Source organism: Drosophila grimshawi, unplaced genomic scaffold (genome assembly GCF_018153295.1).
Source record: "Drosophila grimshawi isolate 15287-2541.00 unplaced genomic scaffold, ASM1815329v1 contig_1377, whole genome shotgun sequence".
Classification (NCBI taxonomy): domain Eukaryota; kingdom Metazoa; phylum Arthropoda; class Insecta; order Diptera; family Drosophilidae; genus Drosophila; species Drosophila grimshawi.
Window position 1 is genome coordinate 2313759 of NW_025062900.1, and position 10345 is coordinate 2324103.

Genomic DNA, 10345 nt, shown 5'->3' on the forward strand with positions numbered 1-10345 from the left:
TTTCGAGCATTTTGCGTGTTGCCATTTTTACTCTCTTTTTGTATGCTCTTTTAAAGGGTATTATAATCATCCTGTGTAGTTTGTGTTGAAATAAGGAGAATTACTAACAGACTTATGTATATAGTCGAGGTAGTTATATCTTATGTTCTATGAACTATCGGTTGAAAGATTAATTATTGTATGATAAGCTTTTATGTTCAACAATATATCCTAATTAAACTCACTAAAGAAGGCCTCTCCGACTCCATAGCTTGTATATATTCTTGATTAGCATCACTAACAGTAGATATGTCGGATTCTGACAGATCGAATCACTATATCATATAGCTGCTTTAGGAACAATTAATCACAAATGAAAACGTTTCTGTTTACATAGATAACATCAACATCGAACTACTATAATATATAGGTTTCAAAGGTTTTTTTTATAGTGAAAGTTAAATGTCGCCTTGGCTGACTGCTGTCTGAAAGAGAATGTTATTTTTGGTATTTCTTTATTATTATTTTTTTTGGTACGTAATCACATAAATCAGAGCAAAATTAATAAATGACCATATGAAAAAAGTATGAAATGCGCAATTATGAACAAGTTTAAAGCGTAAGTGCAACATGTAAACATATCAATATATATATATATATATATATATATATATATGCACAAAATTTAAAATGTTACATGGTTGTCGGGCAGTTGAAACTATTACAAAAAGTGGCAAAAATGTATTCAATTTATATGCAGTTCAGTTTTTTGCAACACGCGGATATTGAAAGCTGCGGTTTTGGTAGCCCAAACTTTCAGCACATGCATTTATTTGAATATATTTACATTTTTCATAAATATTAATATGGAATAACACACACACACCTACAATATTTTGTGAAAATTGTTGAAGGCTGTTAAGCAATTTTGCCTGTCGCTCGCCAGTCAAACAGCCAAATAAATGTGCGATATTTTATATTAATAATTTACTATTAAAAAAATGTACAAATTTGGTATATGTATATATGTAAACCGCATTTATCGCATAAATGTATGTAGCCCTTCATAACTTTGTACAAAATTACTTTGTGCACTTGCATTTCAATTTGTTATGTGCCCGATTTTTTTACGCGCTGTTTAAGCATTATGGTACAGGGTGGCACGGGGGACGGGATATGCTCGTTCTACAGGGTGGCTTCACACAAAGTGCGCATGAAATGAGCAAAAAGCAGCGGGGCACTGTTAACTGTAAACTGTAAAAACTCAGTGCACACACATGAAATATGCAGCGTAAAACCGACTGTTAAACAGGAAAGAATTAACAGTAGGGGAGAGGCGGAGTTTGAGGTTGCGGGAGTGTCTCTCTATTAAAAATTGGCATGCATAACTCAGGCAGTTCCTTAAGGAATACCTCATTTAAAAGACAGCTTAACAGAAAGTTACTTTTTTTTATGACGCAACTTAAACGCTAAAGAATGTTAAATCGATTAGCATAAAATATCACTCATCCATGCAAAAATACAATTTTAAGTTAGCATCGCAATTCTCGAGAAGTTCCCCGGAAATATTCATTCAGATAGCGTGACTCATTTTACGGTACTAGTTGAAAAATTTGTGGTTGCTTCTGTTAAGCAATTTAATCATCAAAAGATTTAAGTGAGCGTCATAAAAAATAAAAATAAACACATTATTAAGACAAATTTCCGTGAATTTATTTTTTTTTTTCGCAATTTGTAACAAACAAAAATAGAATTAAGTGATTGAGGGAAGGCTGTCAAACTCGGGAATAAATAATGAGCTTGTGACGTCACACATTACACTGATCGACCGAGTGACCAACAAATATTCTCTATGTGTTTGTGTGTGTGAGTGAATAACAAGGCGGGGGCACTTCACATGTCGCATGCTGATGTTTTTTGCAATTTATAAATACAATTTGAATGTAATGTTATCAGACGAAGGTGAATCATGTGTGAGGCGACGCATAATAAGCAGAAATGTAAATTAATGGCGACTAACACAATAGCAAGTGTGAGTGGGAGCGAGAGCGCAATGTCTGAGTAACAGAGCGAAATAGGAGAAGAGCAGATTACACATTAGCTTAGCAACACAAGACTGTCAACTTAACGTTGGGGAAATACAACTGGAAGTAGAGCAGCTTAGAAGTAAGCACGGCTCACACGTAAGAGCGAAAAATGTAAACATGTTAAGGAAGGGCAGCTAAGCAAACAGAACACTATGAGCTTAACAGCGCCGTTGATAATGCCCGTTCACAGTTGTGTGAGAGCATCAGTCAAACAAAAGAGAGTGCTGATATTTTAACTCTGCGCTGCTCCCGCTGTCTTCCTTTCTATATATCTTAGTCAGAGAGCACAGCTTAATGACCATCTTATAAATCAGCCCAGCAACGGTAGACTGATAACTTAACAGCGCTGCTGCTGATATTGTCTCTCATTCACTGCTCTCTAATGCTGATAGGTTAACAGCGTCGCTGCTGCCAACTCTCGTTCTCACGCTATCTCCCTCTCTCACTGAGTCCGAAACCAAGCTTGACTGCTGCTGATGAGTCAGCGTCACAATGCGTAGTGTCTATGTATAAAAGCCAATGCTTTACTAAGCGGCAATTTAGTTGACATATACAACGCGTGGAAGGTACACACACGTTTCTTGGCTGTAAGTTCTTATTAATATATATTTGCATGTAGCGGCGACTGATTGTACTAAAAACTAATACCACACTTAATTGGCAAACACAAAAGTAATGCAAACTTTTATTCAATTTATTTATGCACACATAACTGATGCACCCATTAAACACACACACACGCACACATACACAGAGCACAAGCACAACAACAACAACAACAACAACAACTACAGCCACACTTGACTCTAGTTCGCCCATTGAAGACTCCATTGCCGAGGGAACTGAGAACAGACAACAGCAGACTGTTAACGCAACAATGTCCGATTTAATGGAAGATGTTCAACTGCAGCAGGTGGAGCAGCAGTTAGAGTTGGAGGAGCACACGCCACAACCGGAGGAGGAGCAACAGGAGCAAGAGCAGCAGGAGGAGCAACAGCTGGAAGTGCAGCAGGAGATAGAGGAGGCCGAGGAGCAGCAGCTGCAGCAGTTGACTCAAGATGTCGACACAATGGCGCATAATGAGGAAGCCGTAACGGAAACAGAAACGGAAACGGAAATGCCGCTGTACGACAGAGACAGTCTGATTGAAAACTTTGCCAACGACGATGAAACGAATTTCGAGTCCTCACACCTAGTCGAACGCGAGTCGCTGATGCAGCGGGAACGCGAAGAACTGGAATCATCGGACGATGAGGATGCCAATGCCAATCCCATTGAGATGAGTGATACATTCAACGATGAGTGGGCAACACTGGACGCCGCTGATCCCGCAAACGATTTGGATAATTCAATTGATGCCTTTGAGAGCTATCTGCCCGTGGATATATCCAATGATATTGCTGTTAATGATGTCGCCGCTGCGAATCCGGACTATCCCTATAATCCCGATGCGGAGGTCTTTGAGCTGTCTCCATCGGCAATTGCAGCAATGTCCAAATTCGAGAAATTATCGCTGAAGACGCCGACGCCGCTGTTGAAGTGAAGCCAACCAATTTAGTGTTAGTTATTATTATTGTAATAAGTGTTTTAGTTGTCTAAGCAGAACTGCATTCATTTTCACTAAGCTCATCAAACAAATTCAAATGTTTTTACGAGCCGAGCAGCACTCATTAAATTATTATGTCAATGTTTTGTCTAAGTACGAGTATTAAATTAAATAATTAACAAATGCATACCAAAATATTTATTGATGCAAAAATATAAAATATGCCAAAAAAGAACAAAATATGCCTAATTTAGTTATTTTTAACATGAATTCAATTTAAATTGATTTCTTTATTAAAACAGCTCTGGACAGAATATCTGCTGCTGCAACATCATTGTGGCATTAAAAACCAAACAGCACAGAAAAATCAATAGAATTTTGAAATTCAAAGCCTGTTGAAGATGCCAAATTGAATTCCTCAAGGGTTGTGCGTGCAGCCGTAGATAAAAAGAGCAGTTCTATGAAGTAAAGAATATAATCAATTCTTATTAAACATTGTTTTGTTTTTATTTTATGTACTCAGCTTAGTTGCATGCCACTGACCTCAATGTCCAAGAGTTTGTTGAATATGTGTTCGCTGGCTGTTGCATCCACTTCAAACACTTCAAATTGAGAATTCAATAATTCGATGTGAAATAATTGTTGCCTCAATTGTTGATTCAACTTCTCGATGCGATCGTTGCATGTGGCAAGCAGCAAGAATTTGAAGACGGGCGACAAAAAGCTGCCAAATCGAATGAGTATCACAAATGTTCTCTCATCGAGTTTCCCCCACGCATCCAAAGCATAGACAAAATCATGGTTGGACTTTAAGATGCTGACATAGAGCAAATCGGAGATTTGCAGCCAGAGTTGGCTAACAAGCCCATGGACTTGGCAAATGCGAGTGTGTAAATCATAAAAGCGAATCAGTTGATGACTACAAAATGAGCCCGGAAAAAGTTCAATTTCTGTTAGCTGATCTCTTAATACTCTGAGCCAGGCCATCAAGAGCAGCTGGTAAGTGAAATATGCACAAAAGAACATTTCAAATAACAGTAGATTGAATGCATAGAAGCAGGGTTGCCACCAATTATGCACAAGTTGCACAACACTAAATTCATATTGCAGTACAAATATCAATAGAATATACAGATCAGTTTTGAATTTACAACAATTGCCACAACTCGATTTTAGAATGCGATGTATTTCCATCAATTTTTGAATAGCCATCAAGCAGGCTCCACTGTACTTCCGGCTGTTAAACAGGCGCAGTAAACGTAGCAAGTAGAAATTACTTACGAATAGCATTAAATAGCTGACAAATGTCTCAAAATCATTTTGGCAAATCGGAAAAATTGTCTGAGGCGTGAAGACAATATAAACTAATGCACCAATTGGATTGAGTTTGTTACAGAGTAACACTTTCACTAGAACTAGCCTGGTTAGAAATATGATCCACCAATTCGATTTATATGCTCTCAATTTGCCAAATCTTGTACTCAGTTTGAAGTGAGCATATCCGCTAAAGCGACAGATTCGATAAAGGGAACCACACAGAATCGAAAGGCTCCAGCGGAATATCAACTGCTCCAAGCGATCCATTCCAAATTACTGACCAAAACGACATAGTAGCATGAGGTTAACATAATGTTGGGACTCCTCCTCCATCTCCAACTCCTCCTCCTCCTCCTCCCCCTGATGGGCAACACAATTAGTATAATTATGGCGAATTATGTTCTAACTGCCAAATGATAATGTGAGGTAAAAACTGTGTTCACATACACTGAAAGAAAAAAAGTTAGAGAGTACACAACTAGCAGATTCTCAGTACCCAGATTATATATATATATATTAATTAATTCTTTTGAATTCAGATTTTAGTTTTATTGAATAATTTAACTTAACTAAATCTATGTTTCTTATTCGATCTTAATGAAATTCGTACAGCTGATCATTAATATCTGAATTATATATTGTTCATCATTTGCCCCATTATTAATCGCTGCAGGGTATTCCAAAAAGAAGCTAGATATTTCGATTCTTGATACATATATAAAACGTTTTCAAAGTTAACAGAGCGTTACGAATAAATACAAATTTCATATTTTTAATTGTAAACTGAATTTATTGAATATGCACAATATTCTTCAATACATTACACACTTATCGATCGAATTATAGAGGGTATAAAACTGCTTCCTTTTTACTTATTGTATTTTGTTCCTAAACGGCAGAACTTCATTTACTTTTTCATGTACATTTGCGAATTCATACTGCAAATCGGACATCGCGTTCAAAAAACCGATCCAAAGATATAGTAAAAGGAACTCGTTGTTAATCGTTTGTCCCACATGCCAAATATGATTTCTGATCGGTCGCGTTTGCTGCTGCAGAACAAAACAGTTGAACTAAGATGTACAAAATATTATTGACACCATAAATATAGTATGATATTAATCACATATTCACCTCACAATCCATCAGTCTGGTGAATATTATTTCTTCTGCTGAATATTTTTGATTTTTTCCGTGCAACAAGTTAATGAGCATGATTTGTCGATGTAAGAGTATGGTTAGTTCCTCGATGCGATTGTTGCAGAAACCCAAAAGGAAGATTCGCATAGGAGGTGCCAGACAGTGGCCAATGTGGAACGTAAGGAAAGAATGCCACTTCTCCATGGGTTGTCCTTGTTTATAGATAATGTCAAATAACTCTTCGGACATATTCAATGTTAGGGAAAAAATGCTGCTAAATAGGGGTCCAGCTATCTTTAACCAAAGTTTGGTAACTCGAGAATGCAGTTTCCAAATCCGAAAGTAGAGTCCATAGAAGAGAATAATTTGTTGTTGATCCCGTCTGTTTAAATGTTGGCCATTCTCCATATTCCGTACATAGGAATTCATATATCTAAGCAAAACTTTGTGCCAGGATATCAAAAGAAGCTGATAGACAAAGTAGGCCCAGTAGAATAACTCGAAGAGTAATTGCTTATAAATTCTTACAAAATAAAATGATTTCCTTATTTGTAGAACATTTAATATAGACTCAAGTAGAAATATGATGAGGATATTGATTTCAACAGTGAAATAAATGTAGTCGAAACTTGAGATCATTTTTCTGTGTATTTCGATTACTTCATTGATTACCGATACGTAGGATGCACTTATTTTCCGACTATGAAGGATATAAACCATTTTACAATAGTTCCAGTTCGCATTGATCATAATGGACATATACATATAAAAGTTATATCCAGATATATTGTCAATAAGCTTTTTAAACAAACAGGCATAAATTACACCTAGAAAGTAATTGTAGTTATCCATATCGGTGAATATAATACATATTTTCATAATGAGGGAAAGTACTATTTTAGGAACTGAGTGTTTGCAAATGTGCAATTTTCCTGTTTCCTTTTGAAACCTGAAGTATCCGAAAACAAAGAAACGACAGACCCGATAAATCGCTCGACTACAAATATTGATTGTTATGTGGAATAAAAAGTGTTCCACTTTGTCTTTCATGTTTTCACCGGGTTGCATTTTGATGAACTAAACTTTTGGCGTTAGTTCGCTGGATGAATCCGCATCAGAATAATAAGTTAGTGCAATCATTACGCATAATATTCTGTATTAGTGGCTTCGTTTAGCTTAACTCAAATGCAGTACAAATAAAAGCACCTTGTCGATACTCAACTAACGATTAGATCATTATTATAATGTGTGTAACCTTTAGAATAATTTTTCATCCAAATGTTGCACTCCAAAAATTGGAGCATAAAAGGTTTGCTCTAATTGACTCTAATATTATTTTTACACATATATGTAGTATGTAGTTAATATTAATAAATATCAAACTAAATTTGCATTTAAGTTGGGATGAAATCAATATTACCAGTAATCATGACATAAATGATTTTAAAATTCAAAGAAACTTAATTTCTTAGTTCAAAAACATGTTGAAATGGTTAAAAATCTATAAAATCAAAGCGATTATAAGACATTTTTCATTTTATGTGTCCATTTAATCATTTGCATTTGCCAAATCATACTGCAAATTGGACATTGCGTTCAAAAAACTGGTCCAAAGATATAATAAAAGGAACTCATTGTTAATCGTTTGTCCCACATACCAAATATAATTTCTGATCGGTCGTATTTGCTGCAGAACAAAACAGTTGAACTAGAAGAAAGAGTAATTATATTAATCATAATTATATTAACCACATATTCACCTTGCATTCCAACAGCTGTTCAGATAATATTTCTTGAACTGACTGTACTTGATTCAGTGATTTTTGCCCTTGCAACAAGTGAATGAGAATGATTTGTTGACTTAAGAGTATGGTTAGTTCCTCGATGCGATTATTACAGAGACCCAAAAGGAAGATTCGCATAGGAGGTGCCAGACAGTGGCCAATTTGGAACCTCAGGTAGAAATGCCACTTCTCCGTGGGTTGACTTTGTGTATAAATAATATTGAATAACTCTTCGCATATACTATATGATAGGGCCAAAGTGCTGCCAAACAGGGCTCCAGCTATCTTTAACCAAAGTTTGGTAACTCGAGAATGCAGTTTCCAAATCCGAAAATAGAGTCCATAGAAGAGAATAATCTGTTGTTGATGACGATGACCGTTCTCCAGATTATGTAAAGAGGATTTCAGGCATCTAAGCAAAACTTTATGCCAGGATATCAAAATAAGCTGATAGACAAAATAGGCCCAGTAGAAGAGCTCAAAGAGAAGTTGCTGATAGATAGTTATCCAAATAATTGTTGTGGAAAGTTGATTCCATATTTGTAGAACATTTAATATAGACTCAAGTAGAAAAATGATGAGGATATTGATTTCAACAGTGAAATAAATGCTGTCGAAAGTCGAGATCATTATTCTGTGTATTTCTATTACTTCATTGATTACCGATACGTATGATGCACTTATTTTCCGACTATGAAGGATATAAACCATTTTATAATAGTGCAAGTTCGCATGGCTGAAAATGGATATGGGTACATAAAAGTTATATCCAGACATCTTTTCTCTAAGCCTTTCAAACAAAGCCATATAAGCCGTCATTACCAAATACACGTAGTTTGCGTTGTCTGTGAATACCAAAAATATCTTTACAATGCTGGCCACTATTTTTCTTAAAACTGAGTGTTGGCATATGTATAATTTTCCCGATTTCTCATTGAAACTGAAGTAACCAAAGACACAGAAGCGACAGATCCAATAAATCGTTCGACTCAATATATATATTATGTTGAATAAAAACTTTTCCATTTCCATTTCCGCTTTGTTGTTTTCCTCACTCTGCGTTTTGATGAACTGAACTTTGTGGGGGTTGCTGTGCTGTATATATTATCATAATCACCAGAGTGTTACATAATTGTGATCATTACGCATAACGTTCGGTTTTAGGGGCTCATTTTAGGCATGGCGCATAACAGTCTATGCTCTATCAGAATATATGCATAAAACTAAGATTGTTTTAGTAATTGATGTCTCAGTATTTCTGATAATTATTATTCATTTCGTTTAGTTTAATTTGACATGCAAAGGTTACAGGTTATTTTCCGTTTTCAAACTTTATTTTTATTCTCATTATTTCAATTTTATTTTATTGTTTTTTATGTGATCCTCTCAATCTCAATTTTTTTTAAATTTGCAACAATAATAAATTGATTAAATACGTTTTATTGCTGTTAATGAGTTGTGCGTTTAATTAATGGTTAACTTATGGCCAGTTAATTACACGTTATCCGTTTGACGTGTTGCATCTATTTTGATTTTAATTTTTTGCTGACCAAACAGCTTGAACTAAGCCGCTTATCGAAATGTTTTTTATGCTACTCTTGCAATTAAGGCGTAATGTGGAGAGACTTAAGCTTAAGCTGCTTCCTGCAGTCTGCAGTCTTGTTCTAGCAGCTTCGATGGGCAGCACTGATAATATTACATTAAACAAAAATTATGCGTTTATTTAATTGAATGTATATCTTTAAAGTGATGTTGTTGATGTATACTGTGCAAATAAGTGCAAAAGCCGTTGTAATTTCTGCCATTTCATTTCATATTTACCTGTTTAATATTTACGCGTCAATTTCATATTGCTTTCGCTTGGACGCAGACACTTAACGAATTTTTTGCACAAGTGGCCGCCATGTTTGTGAATGCATACGAGCTGGCCAGCTGGCCAGCTGCCAAGCGCCAGCATTATCATCATCATCATCATCATGGTTAACATCATGATCTGCATGGCCGTATTTTTAACATTTCTCTGTTGTCGTGCATGAAGGTAAGTAATTATGGCGCTGTCTCCCTCCCACCCGCACGCCGACAATTGGCGCTGCCTTCAAGTGCTGCTCTCTGCCCTGTGCCCCCTCTCGCTATCCCGCTCTTTCGCTTTCGTATTTACATTGCAGTTGCTGGTTTTGTTGCAATTATGATTGCGTTTTTCAATTTGCATTTTATATTCTGTATTTACAATTGCCAAATAACGAGAATTAATTCTTTGTTAAATAAGATATATTTGTGAGAATGTAAATTGCCAGATTATTGACGTTGCTTTCGTATTTGTTTTAAGTACGCTTTCTGATTTTATTTCAATCATTTTTGTTAATAACGAATTTTGTTTCCAGATTCTGATGGCTAGAATAAAAGGTTCCAGTATAATTCATCAATTGATTAACAAATATTTTGTTGGCATTTTCCAAAATGAATTTTTGAATTTCCATAGGTATATTTTCATT

The 10345-nt window shown here is 35.7% G+C and overlaps 3 protein-coding genes across 4 annotated transcripts; 1 reads left to right on the plus strand and 2 right to left on the minus strand.

Annotated features, from left to right (window-relative positions):
* Nucleotides 1-2140: 2140 nt before the first annotated feature.
* On the plus strand, nucleotides 2141-3846 carry LOC6562465 (probable E3 ubiquitin-protein ligase bre1). Its single transcript, XM_001989255.2, has one exon. The coding sequence runs from the start codon at nucleotides 2782-2784 to the stop codon at nucleotides 3607-3609; it is 828 nt and encodes a 275-aa protein (XP_001989291.2). The 5' UTR covers nucleotides 2141-2781; the 3' UTR covers nucleotides 3610-3846.
* Nucleotides 3847-5760: 1914 nt separating this feature from the next.
* Nucleotides 5761-6534, minus strand: LOC6561508 (uncharacterized protein CG31750). Of its 2 annotated transcripts, none has more exons than XM_043214588.1 (2): nucleotides 6064-6534; nucleotides 5761-5981 (listed from the first exon to the last, which is right to left on the minus strand). In XM_043214588.1, the coding sequence occupies exons 1-2, from the start codon at nucleotides 6496-6498 to the stop codon at nucleotides 5802-5804; spliced, it is 615 nt and encodes a 204-aa protein (XP_043070523.1). In that variant the 5' UTR covers nucleotides 6499-6534; the 3' UTR covers nucleotides 5761-5801. The 2 variants fall into 2 exon arrangements, with proteins under 2 accessions (XP_043070523.1, XP_001989290.2); XM_001989254.2 differs by having other exon boundaries at nucleotides 5761-6002.
* Nucleotides 6535-7618: 1084 nt separating this feature from the next.
* LOC116805327 (uncharacterized protein CG31750-like) lies at nucleotides 7619-10322 on the minus strand. The gene is made up of 3 exons (XM_032736562.1): nucleotides 9675-10322; nucleotides 7830-8943; nucleotides 7619-7777 (listed from the first exon to the last, which is right to left on the minus strand). The coding sequence occupies exons 2-3, from the start codon at nucleotides 8883-8885 to the stop codon at nucleotides 7619-7621; spliced, it is 1215 nt and encodes a 404-aa protein (XP_032592453.1). The 5' UTR covers nucleotides 8886-8943; nucleotides 9675-10322.
* Nucleotides 10323-10345: the final 23 nt, after the last annotated feature.

What these genes read in the sequence shown, in the direction of transcription:
- LOC116805327 (XM_032736562.1), bottom strand. Translation starts at nt 8,885, where the DNA reads ATGGAAATGGAAAAGTTTTTATTCAACATAATATATATATTGAGTCGA. An exon ending in AACAGCTGTTGGAATGCAAG is followed by an intron (nt 7,778 to 7,829) that starts GTGAATATGTGG and finishes TCTTTCTTCTAG; the next exon opens with TTCAACTGTTTTGTTCTGCA.
- LOC6562465 (XM_001989255.2), top strand. Translation starts at nt 2,782, where the DNA reads ATGCACCCATTAAACACACACACACGCACACATACACAGAGCACAAGC.
- LOC6561508 (XM_001989254.2), bottom strand. Translation starts at nt 6,498, where the DNA reads ATGAATTCCTATGTACGGAATATGGAGAATGGCCAACATTTAAACAGA. An exon ending in CCAGACTGATGGATTGTGAG is followed by an intron (nt 6,003 to 6,063) that starts GTGAATATGTGA and finishes TGTACATCTTAG; the next exon opens with TTCAACTGTTTTGTTCTGCA.